We start from the raw sequence: 16,385 nt of genomic DNA on the forward strand, positions 1-16,385 counted from the left end.
CTGATGTCTGAGAAATCTGTGGATCAGGTCCAAGAAGGCTATAAATATTATGGCTAATCAAACAGAGCTACATAGCTGAGTTCTGACTCTGTTGCCTTGAAAACTGAAATGTCTAAAATATTAGGCAGACTATGAATTAAAAATGAGATCAAATAAAAATTGCTAATAGATCACTTATTACAGGTCTTTCTCTCTAATGGAAAACTACTTTATAATTTTGTATGACAATGAAGTACAAAGTTTCTTTAACACTATGGTAGTAAATGACTTGTCCTATAAAAAGAAAAACTAAATTCAGTTAGTTGTAAGCCAGTAACCACTCAGTAGCACATCTACTAACCTGGAACTTGAAGTGCTTGACTTCTAAAATGAAAAGAATTAGGAAAATATACACACAAACTAAAACAAGACCACTGAGCAAGCATTTTTTTAAAGTAATAAAAATACATCACTACTAAATAAATTCAACAAAAAGGTTTGTTAATACTTTATTAGTATTTTCTAATGGACAACATAACGCAAACCAAATAAAAATTTTATTCTTCTTTTTAGTTCAATAAAAATAACCAACATTCTGATTGTTGTTTCTTCTTTGTTAAAGAAGGAAAAGTATTGATAGAATAGTTAGGCACACAGTTGACACTTACTGTACAATGATATACACAAGTTATCTTTGAACAATTATAATCCTAAAATGTGCTCTTTATTTTTTCCCTTGTAATACAGGAGCCATGCTCCTATCAGCAAAATTTACTAATAACAAAAGAATTTTACAAGGAGTGACAAAAAAAGACTTTTAAAACAAGTCCTTAAATAAAAGGATGCAGCAACAACGGAATGTAAGTTGTTGGGTTAAGAAGACAGTTTAAACTAGATCTCAAAACATTAAAAATTCATTTATTTTACAATTACTCAAATACACATGCATAAATGAAAATATTGCACAAAATTAAAATTTTAGATTGTGAAATTTATATTGTTCTTAATTTTTAAAAAATTGGTACACTTTCTGGTAGCACTTAACTGTTTTTTTCCAAACACCAGCAGCACAAACTTAAAAGGAGCAAACCAAAACTTCAAGAAAGTTTTTAATTTTTTTTTTTAAAAAAAATTAAGGCTAACCAAGTGCATCCATTCATCAATGGCACAATTGTTTTCAGCAACTATTCAGAACACCCTAATAATAGGAAATGCCCATCTAAGGGCTATCTTTAAATAATACAATCAATTTCTTAGGTGAATGAACTATAAGTTACTAGTAATGGTTTCTAAAGTTTGTATGTTGCCTGAAAAATCAGAAAACCCAAACAAAAAATGATTAATTTTGAAGGTTCTTGCCTAAAGGCACCACTGACTTAAAAACACATTCAAAAATCAAATATCAGAAGACATAAAGCCTCTTCATGTATATATTTATATATGCAGTAAATGCATTAAATGTAATAACTTTATTAAACATAGTACACTGTACTTGACTTATGGGTTAAATATTTTACACACAGCTTGACCAAGTCATTCAAAAAGTATCTCTAATTTTAGCATGACCACAGTTCTCTCTGATGTAAAACAGAGATGTGCACAGAGAAGATGCACAACCGTTTACATAGGCTACCATTTCTGCTTTTGAAATATAAACTCTCTTAAACAAAAATTATTTTAAAAACCTATTTACTCAAAGAGTTTTTGGTATGACTGCAATTAGCTTGCAATAATGAAAATTTGCTATCTTGCATGACCTTTCTTTCCCTGGTTGATGGTCAGCCTTCCTCACATTATCTAGAAATGCTTTTATACATGTACACACTAGGTTCTCACATGAATTCTGTTAACCTTAGATTTATTTATGTCAAAAATATACTTGAAATGGGCAGGGGTATATTTGAAAATCATTGCACTATGGCTGTGCTGATGCTTCCTACAGACATGTTTCACATATCCTCACTTTTAAAGCCTGGGGCCTGGGGAGGAACCAGGGCAGGGAGACACACTGAGAAAAATTATTATTTCTTCCATCAGAATCAATAAAGATCTTTTCTCGTTTGCAAGTTGCAATAAAAGAAATTTATGTAATTCTGAAGACATGCAACACATGCTGAATATATGCATACTGAAAGTATGCACAACAGCATTATGAATAAATATGATTATTATAAAGCTTTAAAGGAAGGCTTTAGTCTGTTATTAGGCTTCACTTTGCAATAAGGATCTCGGTAAAAACAAGACAATACTATCTTGTTCCAATCTTAAAGCTCCCAAATAACTGGGATACCAATACGCTGCCCCTTTATCTTAAGCACCCGGACGTTCTTTTAATACCAGGATCTTGGCTCAGTGGTCTGATAAATAGCTTCACTATTTTAAGGTTTTAGTGTTAAATATTTTTAAAACAAAAAATGCCGACACACCCAAACCCTTAGTCAGTGGAAGTATTTAAAAACTACGTAGAAATCCTGCATACCAGTTATATGAGACTTCCAAGATGGACAAATGGAGAATGAGAAAACTATAGGAAATGCAGAGGCTCTAAAACTGGAAAAGGTATTTTGTTGTTGTTGGTATAAAACTATTTTAGGGACTTAAACGTATACACTGAGGGGTTTTGCTAACTTGCTTTATTTAGTAGAATTTTACATTATGCAAAATATAAATAAAAGCATATTTTAAAAAATATTAGTTGTTTTCATTATTTATGTTCATATATGTACACTGTAATAGAATTAAGAATCTGTATGTTTATATATGATTAGTAAGCTCATTTGATTCTCTGATTTGCTATTTTTGTTATCACCTAAGGTATGTCTAGATCACACAATTTAAAATTATCATATGGTAACTTTCAAGAGAGTACTGTTTTTTTAAATTTCCATAGTTTTAGAAGGACAAAATGTATTTGGCAGTTCTTTCAACAAATTATACCCCCTACTGTTTAATCAATAATCTCTTAAAGACAAAGAAAACTGTAATAATTTTGAAACTTAAATGAGAGCCATCATATGCTTCTTTTTGCACACAGAATGCCAAAAGAAAACTTATGATTGAGTACCATAAGAGCAAAATAGAGCTCTTAAAGCACATAAGAATCAGTTAAAACGTGTTTTACCAATGAATAACAAATCCAATCAAATTCTGTTTTTGATTGGTTTTATTTTATACTAGATTTTATTTTATGTCACAAAACTGTAATTTGGGTATAAGGTTATGTCATACTTTAAGGGCATTCTGTCATTTTCCCCAGACCTGAAACAGAGGTTCCAAAGATCATTCACCTGGCTAATCCACACTATGTCAAAATTCCAACAAAGACCTATAAAATCATTATGCAAAACAAATCCCTCCAAATCACACATTGCACAGTCTCCCACTATTAAACAAATTAACCAATTTATCTGTTAACCATTGTTTTGTGCTTTCCTTAGCTCTCATATATACACACTGGCACTTTGTCATTGCTGGAGAATGCTGATTAGTTTGAAAAGGAAGAGACCAATGTCATTCCTGCTTGAGATGGGGACAGTATCCTCTCAATGTTGCAAAAATATGCACCAAATCATGTGAGACACGGAAATCTCTCTTGGTAGTGGCTGGATTATAGACAAGGATGAGAAGAACCACAGTCTTATGGATGTATTAATAACCTATTTTGAGACACTAAAAGACTGGTGCAGACACAACAGTATATGAGTTAAGCCCCGGAAGATCTGTCCATACCATTAGTCCTGGACAAAATGAACACCAGCTTCATAGATTGGAGTGTCACCTTTTCTGTAAAGAAGGCGCTTGAGTAGTCTGAAGTTTCTGTTTATATTTCTGCATCTGCTTTGACCGTGAATGCAGTTTGTTGAAAAGTTCACGGAATTTATACTGTGGAAATAAGGTTTCCAAAAAGCCTTCCAAGAAGACATAAACCATTCTCCTATTTAACTGGTTGTGCTGAAACATTTCAAAAACCCGAAGAATACCTTTCCGCGTTGTCTCAGCCCCAATAATGTGCTTCAGTTCATCTAAATGAAGAGGGGGAAAAATAAACATAATTCATTACCCAAATAAAGGAAACACAGGCCTAAAGTATATTCTAAGTTAAATAAAGTATGTAAAGTACACAGCAGAATAAGTGATAAATAGTAAGTACTGTTAATGTGTTTCGGCTATATATTATAATTGAGATTTAAAAATTACCCATGTCTGCATGCAGGCATGCATCCATACTTATGAAATAGACACTGAGAGACAATACAGCACAGAAGAAAGAAGTAGATTCAGACTCAGAAACCCCAAATTAGAGTTATAAGCCTGTCCTTTAATACCTGTATGTAAGACTTACCCACCCTGAGTATTTCCTAATCTGTAAAATGAGCATTATAATAACCAATATCCTTATAACTGCAAGAATTTATAAGGCTTTAATGAGATAATGTGAAAAGTGATCTGTAAACTCTAAAACACTATATAAATATTCTTACTACATCTAATGCACAGTGAGAAATGCTACAAGGAAACAATATGTGAAAGTTGATCTATGATCTTAAAAAACTTGTGACACAGTAATAGTGTCATTAAAATAATAAAAGTATAAACCTGTTTACAGGGCAAATTCCATATGAGATAATAAGGAAAGACTCCCCTCAAGGAAGTGACCAGTGAAGTAGACTTTGCTACCTGGGCAGGATTCTGACAGGCTCAAATAGATGATGGATTAGTTTTGGTGGAGAGAATGAGCGATCAATGAGCAAATGAGCACTGAGTGAAAAAAAACCAAGACAGGTTCAAGAAATGGGGGTAGTACAGTTTGGTTGAATTTTAGGATTCCTGTAAGAAGAGGTGGAGAAAAGAATGAAAAACTGACAGTGCTGTGACGGTCAGGGTGAGCAAGTTTGGAATTTACTCATAGGCAACATGAAGTTACTGGAGATACTTGAGTATGCGAACAACATGTATGATTATTCTTAATTATTTATAATCGGGCCTCAATGGCAGTAAATACTATTTTATTGCTTTCAAAAGAAATGTGCAACTTTCAAAAGGTATGTTTCTAAATAGGGATACAATACAATTTAAAGCAAATAGTTTGTGAACTGCCTAAAACACAGGCAAGGGATTTTGCATCTGTAAAGATACATACTTTTATATCTACCCTCACTTCCTTTAAGTCTTCACACAAGTGTCATCTTCTCAAGGAGGCCTTCCCTGACCACTCTATCTACAAGTGCAACTCACCTGATACTGCCCTTTTCCTGCCCCATTTGTTCTCTCAGCACTTACCACTATCTAATGCACTGTGCTTTATTTGTTTTGTCTGTTCGGTGATCCCCTAATAGAATGTAAGCTTCAAGAAGGCAAAGATTGGTGCAAAGAATAGTGTCTGGCACACAACATGCTCTCAACAAATATTTACTGAATAAATCCATTAAGGTTTCTTCCAGCTGCACAATTGAGTTAATGTATAGCAAGATCTGGTTTATTTTAATAGTATATTAAGTAATATCCTATGTTATTGTTTCTTTTTATTTTTCTGAAATGATATTTCTATAATTTGCTTTTTATCTCCAAATGTAACAGTATAGTCTACAGAGCCAAATTAATAGCCGTGTAGTAAATTTCTACTTTGACAGAAGAGAAAGTTGATGATGAAATCTATGATGAAAATACAGTTTGAAATTAAAGGAAAACAAATTATAGGAAAAGAAATAAGTATTGCATGATATTAAAGAACTTAATAAACATTTCTTTTCCAGTATCTACATGCATAATTAAAATGTAGAAAAGAAATATCTAAGTATTGTCAAAGATACTCATAACCAAAGAAAGGACAAAACAACCATCCAGCCACACAAAACTGCTTTTCCTATTATATATCGTCTCCCACTGAGAGAAGACAAGAGACAAAGTGAATCTAAGTTAGCAAGATAGCAGTGTTCCAAAGAAGCAACTCAAATTAGACCAACTAAATGCCACCATGTATACTTTCTTTGGGATTATGTTTTAATAAAGATTAATAATGGACCAATCAGTTGTTTCCATGCAAAGGGATTCTTTGAAAGAATCTGTTTTTCTCTTAAGTAGAGCAAATATGGCTCCAGAAACCTCACACTTCATATTTTTTATCAGCCATTTCATCTGTCACATATTTTATTTATCATTGACTTTATTCTCAAAATGTTTCAAGGCAGCAAAGTGAAATGTACATCACTATTTTTTAAAGTGGCTGACAGCAGTGGCTTTCAAGTCACTCAGAGCTGAGTCAGAATCCCGAGTCACTTACTAGCAGCTATAAACCTTGGGAGGCTTACTTACCCTTTTCAAGCTTCTGTCTCCTCATATAAAGCTGTGATGTTAACAGTGGCTGGATTTATAATATTGTTATGAGGATTAGTTAAGAACATACGAGAAATGCCTAGCACAGTACCTAGTATATGGTAAGCCATCAAATGGCAGTTATTATAATCAAAAGGCAGCTAAGCTAGAATGCTCAATGCCAAAAATGTTGTTTACCAAACATTCTCACTTACCTGGCATAATTGAAAGCAATTTAGTTTTTCCTGCAACTCTTGTTCTCATTCGAATGGCTTTATCTCTGCACGGAACAGTCTCTGCTAAAATGCCATTAGGCCAAAAGGCATCTCTATTTAAGAAGAGTAAACAAATTTTGTAAACATTTTCATTTTCTAATGATACAAGTTGGTAAAATTATTCTAATTTTCTACAGAAAACACAAATGTAAACAACAGAAAGAGGAAACATTTCTGAAATTTTATAGAGTCATGCCCTGCATAATGACATTTTGGTCAATGATGGACTGCATATATGACGGTGGTCCCATAAGATTAGTACCACTCAGCCTAGGAGTGTAGTAGGCTGTACCATCTAGGTTTGTGTAAGTACACTCTACAACATTCACACAACAATGAAAGAAATCATATGACGAATTTGTCAGGACAAATCCCTGTTGTTAAGCAACATATGACTACATAGGTATGATATTCAACAAACATAATTAAACGTAGAGTTCAATTTTAGGTGTAAAAGGATATACATAAGAAAAACAGATGAATTCTGCCCTGGAGTAACTTATACACACTAATGAATGATAAAGACAGCAAACAGAAATATATAAATAACCACATCACAACCACTTAAACTCAAAGCAGGCTTTCACCTCATTGAGACTGAATAGCTCATCCAAATACAACTCCACAATATTCAGAGAATTTGGACAGCTTCAGGTTAGTCTCCCCCAGTTAAGCCAATATAAAACAAATTCTGCACCCACATCTGATAGCTGGATTGATTACAATGTTCCTTTCACATATAACCAATTCTCCACTTTCACAGTCTGCTTAATTCCTGCTTCCTAGTTCTCAGGTCAAAAGCAGAAACTAGCACAACTACTAAGCTTCCAGCTCAGAATTTCGTCTGAGGGAGAGAGACTCCCTAGAGTAGTCATTCTTAACCTCGACTGCACACCTGGGAGACTGCACATTAGAAACACCTGGGAACTTTAAAAAAATCTTAATGTCTAGGCCTTCCACGAGCTTAATTACGTGAGACTCTCTGGAGATGAGACCCAAGCATCAGTACTTTTTAAAACTCTCTGAGTGATTCCAAAGTGCAGCCATGGTTGAGAATCATGGCTTCAGAGGAACAACATTCACCTGCCCTGAAATAGAATGAATGTGCCAGGTGGACCGACTTTCGGAAACAGTATGGTATAGTGAGAAGAAACTTAGCTTCAGATTAGAGAAAGCTACTTCCCCACTTTCCACCACGTGAGTCTTTGGGCAAATTGCTTAACTTCTCTAATCTTCAACTTACTCATGACAAAATGGAGACAAAAATCCCTATCTTGTAAAAAGGTAAAATCAGAAAGTGTACATAAAATAGTTGGCACAGTGCAAAGCAAACAGTGTTCAATATTGATAGCTCCCTTCTTGCTTCTGTTACTTCAAAGTGCGTAATGGCATGAATATTTATGGCTTGCTTATCTTTTACTTTTAGAAAAGAGGTTTGTTTTTCTGCTATGCCGTGCTTTCCTTGAAGGGACTTCATCTTCTCTCTCAGTCCCCAGTGACTGGCTAAATGCTAGACACAGAGGAGAGGCCTCAGAATACTTTTGTAGAATGAACATAAGATTATTGGAGTACCACTGCTCTTAATTTGTATTCTTTTCAGAGTTTCAAACAGTTAATGAAAAATTGGACCATGGCCAGAGACAAATATTCTTTTAAATTTTCATTTAAAATGAAGGTTAGCAAACACAACTGAGAAAAATTCATCCCCAAAATTATGTATTCGATTATATGACCATATGCTACGTCGACACTAATACTTTAATTATTTTAAAGCCACATTACTGTGATAAAATATAGCCTAACATCTTAAAGATTTTTCTTTGACAATTTTCTGTATTCTGAGTTTAAAGAAACAAAGATCAACAGGTCCATGGGACAAATGTTTATTATAATTCTTAGAAGTCTTTTTGCTCATCGATGGCCAAACTTTATGGCCAGGAAGAAAAGAAGTGCAATGAAAGTTAAATAGTGATAACAATGCTAAACTCTGTACTACCTGAAAGAAGTGACTGTGTCTTAAGATATACCTGAAACGTTTCACTAAGTCTGCTACTTGCTCAGGTGAGGTCATCCAATCAACATGGTCAACTATTTTTCTGAAAGTAAAGAAATTTAAATGAGTAAGGTCAAAATTTTAGAAGGTGAATAAAATAAAGAAGCACTACTTTCATGGAGTAAGCAACTCAATTTGCATGTAAATTATCTCTGATAGTAACAGACTGCTTTATGATATTCTTAAAAGGCTCAGAGAAGAAAATTCTCCTATAAAAGTTGAGCAATCTACTTCCAGAAGTAAAAGTTTAAAAAGCTGAGTAAGATCAGTGATGAAAAAAAAAAGTGGTACCTATTAATAGTATCACCATATGTGGCTCTAATAAGCTGTTGAAGTAGGTTTTTGATATTCCTTCGCAACCACTGATTTCTCTCTTTTAAGTCGAATACTTCATCCATGAGAAGCAGCATCACCCTAAGTGGAATATTGTCATCCACCTGACAAAATATGGGAAGAAATAAGGATACAGTTTATTTTAGTTACCTATCTACACCTAGTCTGAATGGCTACTTTTGCTGCTTTTACAAAACAATCACTACTACTTCACAGGTCAGAGAACCAGTTACACTATAGCTTTCACAACCTGACATTTCATTCTAATTTAGAAAAAGTATTTTTAACAGTCATTTGACAGAATACAGAATTTTACAACCCTACAATGATGAGTCAACTTCAAGGCTGTAGTGAGAAAAACTTCTCAAACTGATGACCGTCTTAGGAAAAGATGATTTGGCCCTTTTACACTTTTAGTAGAGTCTATACTAGTTGATAAGGCAAATGCTAGCCACTCTATTTTCTCGGGCATCTTTTTCAAAAGTACAAAATATTCACAACGTTTCTTCTTATTTCATAGAACAAAACACAGAATTATGTGTTTTGCTTGGTTAGTGAGTTATATGTATTTAGGTATTTTCAGGAAAAAAGAAGCTGAAAATAAAATCCAGTACACAGCTAACGTTACAAAAGACATATTTCATTAAATTATTAGAATTTTCTTTTAACACATTTTTTGTACACTTTTATTATGGGAATATTCAATTGTAAAAAATAAAGACAGACAACTAGAATGCTTTGATGTGGGAAAAAATATATACATATATAAAGGAAAAAATTGGTGAGATTTAGAACTGCAAAACTGTCAATAATTGCCAGTAATTTTACAATTCTTTCATCACTAAGATACTCTTTCCAACTATTTCCTCATCAGTGTTGTAATTTAAATATTGAGAAAACAACATGAGTTACACATTTTTCACTGTCATGTTGTAAACATTTTCTTAGTGCAGCTTCCCTTTCACATATCGAAAGCTCACAGCTTAAATGAGAGTGAGGGAGGAGGGAGAGACCCATTATGGAGGCAAAATAAATACTGCTCTATTCTCTGATTAAGTATATTCATGAGTTTGGTGCCACATGACAATTCTAATAAACAGTGAAACTGTAAAAACCCTTAACAAAAGGTACGATGTTATGTATACCAGCACAAGTCATAATAAAACATTCTAAAATATTCTTGAAAAAGCAAATGAAAACGTTATCTTTGTTTAAGACAGTTTATTATAAAGAAATTCAATGAGAATTTCTCTGAAAGGAGATAATTATTAACTTTAAAATAAATCTGCCTAATAGAACACAATAAAGAGCCCAGACCCAAACATATACGCTAATCTGATTTGTGACAAGGGAGAAACATAGTACACTGAGGAAAAGAGGGCCTTCTCAGTAAACGGTGCTTGGGTCAAGTGGACCCTTACCTCATTCCATACACAAAAATCAATCCTAGATGAATGGCAAATCTAAATTTTGGCATGGTAAAACAAAAAAACTTTTAAAGAAAGTCATGGGAGAATATCTTTGTGATCTTGCAATAGGCACAGATTATATATACAGTGCATAAAAGCACACAAAGTAGAAGATATTCACAATACACAAATATTTATATCTGCAAAGGAACCAATATTCAGATTATATAACGCACTCTTACTAATCAAAAAGACAATGACAGCCAGCCAACAGAAAAATGAGGGAAAGAGCTAGACACACAAGACAAGACACCCAAATGACCAATAAACATATGAAAAAGGGTTCAACATTTCAACAGTCATCAGAGAAATGGAAATCTACATGAGATATAATAATCAGAATGGCTAAAATTAAAAAGATACAACATATTGACTGTTGGCAGGCTGCAAAGCACGGGAATTCTCATGCATTGCTGGTGGCAGTGTAAGAGGTACAAACACTTTGGAAAACTATTTGACAGTATCTACTAAAACTGAACTTAGGCATACCCTCTGACCAAGCAATTCCATTCCTAGGTATAGATCCAACAGAAACATGTACTTCTTTTTTTAATCAAAAGACATGTATCAAAATGTTCATAGGAGTATGATTCATAATACATCAACTAAATTGTATTATATTTACAAAACGGAGTACTGTAAGGCCACAAGAATGAAGAAACCACAATCACACAAAACAACACGGAAGAATATCACAATGTTGAGCAAAAAAAGCCAGACTTAAAGGAATACATACCTGACAGTTTCATTTATATAAAGTATAAAAGCAGGGTAGAAGTCAGGATAGTGATTATCCTTGGTAGGGGAGAGGATAGTGACAGGAAGAGAGCATTAGGGGCTTTCTGGGGTACTGGTAATGTTCTGTTTCTTGTTTAAGAGTGCTGATTACATGGGCATGTTCAGTTTTTAAAAATTCATCAAACTTAACACTTACAATATATGCACATTAATGTTATATATACATATTATACTTGATTAAAAAGTTAAAAAGATCTGCAAAATATGATTTGAATTACAACTGAAGACCACAAAAAATAAAATTAACTCACAGTATCATCAAGTTGAGCTGAGACACGACAATGTTCAGGATCTGAATCAGTCTTTGGAATTAAAGGAGGCACCTAACATTAAAAAAAAAAACGGAAAAACAGAACAAAGTAAATGCACTAGAGCAGACAATACAATAATAAACTAAAGTGAGTATCAACCATAACAAATAGGATTTGATGCGATTTTGGGGACAACATATAAACAAAGTTTATATAGTATTAACAAAGTATTAATGAATCTAAAATTAGAAACCAAATATAAAAGGGCAATTATTTCATTACCAAATGTTTTCTTTCCTTTAAAAAAAGATTGGCTTTTGAGTTGGAAGGGGTGATTACTTAGTCAAACTCTATATTTTTAGAAGAATTTAAAGCTAAGAAAGGTTAAATGATTTAAAGATCAAAAGTTAGTAGCACAGCTGGGAAACAGAACTCCATACTTCTTTCTTTTACCATAAAGAGCCTGACAGTATGTTAACACACTTAAGGAACCAATTAGCAGACTGTTAGATAACATAAGTTACAGGGAAAAAAGGGACAGAAAGACCAGCACTAGCTGATAATCATTTTTTAGCAGGGGAAAGACCAACAAAATCATCTATTCTAATTTCCTCATGTTATTGGTGAGAAAAAAGAAGCCTGGAAAAATTTTGTGACTTTTGTACAAAGTCATATGGGTAGTTATAGGCAGAAGCATGGATAATGCTCATTTAAGTGTTGATGTACTTCCCATGATTAGAAATAAAGATGAAACACCAGAGAAAGTAGGAGAATTAATAGAAATGTATGATTGACACACTGTTTTGGGAGTTGTCTTTTACAGTAAAGAACTTCCATCTGTGTTTATGTATATTTTCTCTTCATTCGAACATGATCTAACAAATAGAAAACTCTAATAGCTACATGTTTCCTTTTAGATCTTGATTATAACCTTGAAGAACTAGGTCAAAATTATAAAAAGTGTAAATTAGGAAGCAACAAACTCCTTGGTCCACTGCCTTTGTCTGCTAATGTAATGAAAAAGATTCCCAGGAAACTTCTATGCCTCTTGCAGGTATATACACAGTAAAGTATGGCCCAAGAGACAGATGATGGTAGAAGACTTTTCCTCCTTTTGATCTCATAGTCACTCGATCATGTGAATCAGGAGAAAATAGACTTTATGTTTCCTGATGAATACTAGTATAACTAATTTTCACAACAGCACTGACATTTTATTATAAAACTTAGCATTATAGGATAAAAATGGCATAATGGAATAAAACAGTACAAAGAATGTTAACTTTAGTAATATTAAATACTTGTTTTAAGTGAATTTTAAAAGTTTACCATAGTGACTGGTTTTTATAGAATCTATTTCTGATCAGAAGTTATTCTCTTTAGAGAATTTTTTTATTTTTATTCTTTATGAGTCTGTGTCTAGAGGGCTTTAGACTTCTGAAAGGAAATAAGGTAAATCTAAGCAGGAGCTCAATAAATCTTAGTTGACTTAAAAATAGTTTGCTTTAGACATTACTGAAAACATCTTCTTACCTTGAAAAATGATTGCTTTATGTCTTGACCTAATCTTTCTGACATTTTGCCCATGTTGTCTGACATTTTAGTCATTCCCTCTGCCAAGCTATCAGGAAGGGATTTAACTGCATTTGAAACATTCCTCATAGAATTTCGAAGTGGATTTACAAAAGTGTCCATCTAAAGGGGAAAAAATATTATACCATGACTTCATTGCATCAGATTTGGAATTAAACTGAGAAGCCTCAGAAAATACAGAGTGCAACACATGAAAGATGTAATAATTTTCCAATCTATAATATCTCATTGCATTTTAAAAGTGTAGAACTCTTCAGTGAGTCTTAAAAATGTATTTTCACACTCAAATATATGATTTAAAAATTTGAGTGATAAGGTTATTGTTAGAAAATGAATATATGCTTTGGCTGTCTTCTTATTTAAAAAATTCTGAAAAAATTGAAAAGTTTTCCAAAACAGAAACTGATGCAAGTGGATTTAGCCACAACATCCTTGTGCCACATTTGATCAAGGCAACACTGACACAGATATTTTGAGGAGACACTGAAAAGTAAACAAGCAGATAAAATAGAAAGTTCAAATAACTAAGAAGTAACTAAGATATTTTTTAAGCAACTTTTAGGATATATTACTCAATTAGAGTAATATATGCTCAATTAGAATCTCTGGAGGGAATTTGGAATACATTACAAAGAAGAAAAATAAGTTGCAAATAAGACATGGAGACCATATTTTAGTAAGGCAGAACAGAAAAACCATAAAAGAAAATATGATCAGAGATATAAAAAAGGATAACCTCCAGAGGCTTTAAAATTGACATTCTGACTATCTAAATGTCAGATAATTTCGGTTAAGAAAGGGAGAGACGCCTAAAGAAAATAAAGTAGCTTCATATGGAACTCTCTGAGATTTTTAACAGAGAGAAACAAACAAACAAAAAGAAAAAGAAAGAAAGAAAAAAGGGACACAAAACCAAAACCAAAGTCATACAAAACTACAAAAATATTTTCTAGAAAGAGTTGAGTCTCATAAAAACTACTGCAGAAACAAATTATGTTCCACTTAAAAAGAAAAAAACAAAATAATAGTAAAAAAACCAAACCCCACTGCTTAGCGAACATAGCACAATGTTAATAGACAATATCAAGAACATAAAACTCCTTCACTCTAATATGCTTTCCATCAAGCAAAACCAGAAAAGGTAAAGTAAATAAACAACAAAAAGTGAATTTCAAGATAAGTGTAAAGGGTTGAAAGTTTCAGTTACTCTCTGGCTTAAACTGAGCCAACAGAGCTATAGATATGCTTGATGGAACATGGAACCTTTAGGAGGGACACTGTCACATTTCAATAATTTGGAGGAGAACCCAAGGACAGAAATGAGGGATGAAGGAGGGTTTGAAAAACACTTCCACTGGTGAAGACAGATATGGAGATAAAAAGGATAAAAAGATGAAGCTAACTCTCACGTGTGTGCGCACATGCTTGTGCGGGTGTAAAACTACATATACATGTTTGTGTATGTGTGTAATTCTAATTCTATATACAGTAGTTTTCCGTTAATGAGAAGAGTGTGTTCAAATCAATTAGGACGTTATTTCCAACACTGACATTATTGCCAAGTGTTTTTTTAATTATAAAAACATTATAAATAAGCTATGTTGTAAGAACATAAGTAGAATTCTTAAGAGAGATGAACATGAGAATACCATATTTAAAATGTACAGCTTGAAGGAAAACTGTCCCCTCTCTACTAAATTATAATGTTCCAGAAGAGGCAGAGTTTCAGAAACATCAAGGCATAAATTTCACTTTTATCCACAACCACATTAAAAATTGTCTGAACATTCTCAAAAATATTTTAGAATCTTACGTATCTTACACTTCACAGTAGAAACGTAGGTGCAGCAAATACAAGATTTAGAACTGGTTCAGTGAATGCCACCTCACATGTTATCTAGGCATGGGGCTAAACTACCACTGATACTCAAGAGAATCTAAATCTACATCGTGAATTAGATAATAATTAAAAACAGTAGCCTACGTAGCATCCCAGACCTACAGAATCTACTTCTTTTACTTTTCCTTTCCTTCTTTTTTTTTGTTTTTCAAATTCTGAGGGTAAAGCCCAAGCATCTGTATTGTGGGTGGGGAAATGAGGGAGCCAGGGGGGGAAATGGAAAAACCTCCACAGGTGATTCTGATGCCTATCTCTGAAGCAGAATTTTAGAAGCATAAAAGCAGAGTCCATCACTATATGATAACATTTCCAAAAACAGGATTTGTCTTAAAACAGAGGTTTGGGGAAAAAAAGGAAAGAAAGAAACTTGCAAATTACCAAGCAGAAGAGTAAATTATGGATTGCCAGAACAAGTGTACACTTAACCTGATTTACACAGATGTTGTCTACTCATTCAATCATCACCTCAGTCGAGTTACTGGTTTTGGTAACAACACAAATAAAGGAATTTTAACTTAAATTTAGGTCCCTAACTATAGCTTAAAATACCTTCACACCATGATATAAAGCTGGATAGAAAGGTATGTGTGCATAGAGGAAGATTGCTTGTCAGTTACTCTTTCCAGGAATTAGCCCACAGATTTTTGCAAAGCTAGCCAAATTATGTGACCAAGTTAATGTGTTATAAAGTACTATTTCTCAAGCTCTGAATAGCCACTGATAAAATGTTTGCAGATGATTTTCCCTAATAGCTATTTAATTTCCAGTAGAATATAATTAAGAAAAAAATATTGAACTATAATTTAGCCAAAAAAGGAAAAGTAGTGGAAAACTCCTAATTCTTGACATGCATAAAAATTATTCTGACAATCTAAAAGAGATCAAGATGACCTTAATAATTACCAATATAATTCAAGAAAAAAGTATGTTACTGTGGATTTCCAGAAATGATTCAGAAAGATCTTTAGACTCCAGTAGTAAATTTTTAAAACACTGGATATAACTGTTTGGATATGTGTAAGTTACTGTTGGTTGGTAAAAAGAATTAGGTACATTTAATATAATGCTTTTTTATCTCAAAAACTGTTATCAATTTATTAGTTTACCTTACAATTGATGCAATCTTGAGAGAAACTAAAGTAAACATCAAAAAGATGGAATCACTGGAATGCATCTCTATTAACAATAAAACCATTTAGAGTTGGAATTTAAACTCAATCATTCCTATCATGAAATACAAAGATAAGACCACCACATTTTTCCCCCACCATCACCAGCTACATAACCTGGAACTTGTTATTAAAACAAAACATTCCACTTAGAAATGTTAACATCCTAGAGTAATCATATGAAGTTCTTATGCTTACAGTTGCTAATTCTTATTTTGTATCAATTCCTTCATCCTTTTTTTTTTAATAAATT

The 16,385-nt window shown here is 33.0% G+C and overlaps 1 protein-coding gene across 7 annotated transcripts in view; it reads right to left on the reverse strand.

Annotated features, from left to right (window-relative positions):
• Nucleotides 1-459: 459 nt before the first annotated feature.
• SNX13 (sorting nexin 13) overlaps nucleotides 460-16,385 on the reverse strand; it is a 121,985-nt gene continuing 106,059 nt past the window's right edge. For 4 of the 7 annotated variants that reach the window (XM_014830560.3, XM_014830559.3, XM_014830565.3 and 1 more), the window contains 6 exons: nucleotides 13,004-13,165; nucleotides 11,471-11,542; nucleotides 8,911-9,056; nucleotides 8,594-8,662; nucleotides 6,507-6,619; nucleotides 460-4,001 (listed from right to left, as the gene is read on the reverse strand). In XM_014830560.3, coding sequence (XP_014686046.1) covers nucleotides 3,754-4,001; nucleotides 6,507-6,619; nucleotides 8,594-8,662; nucleotides 8,911-9,056; nucleotides 11,471-11,542; nucleotides 13,004-13,165 — 810 coding nt within the window. In that variant the 3' untranslated portion in view covers nucleotides 460-3,753. The remainder of the gene's footprint in view (nucleotides 4,002-6,506; nucleotides 6,620-8,593; nucleotides 8,663-8,910; nucleotides 9,057-11,470; nucleotides 11,543-13,003; nucleotides 13,166-16,385) is intronic. The other 3 variants (XM_014830562.3, XM_014830561.3, XM_070509654.1) reach the window with 1 other exon arrangement.

This window comes from Equus asinus, chromosome 1 (assembly GCF_041296235.1).
Source record: "Equus asinus isolate D_3611 breed Donkey chromosome 1, EquAss-T2T_v2, whole genome shotgun sequence".
NCBI classification, from domain to species: domain Eukaryota; kingdom Metazoa; phylum Chordata; class Mammalia; order Perissodactyla; family Equidae; genus Equus; species Equus asinus.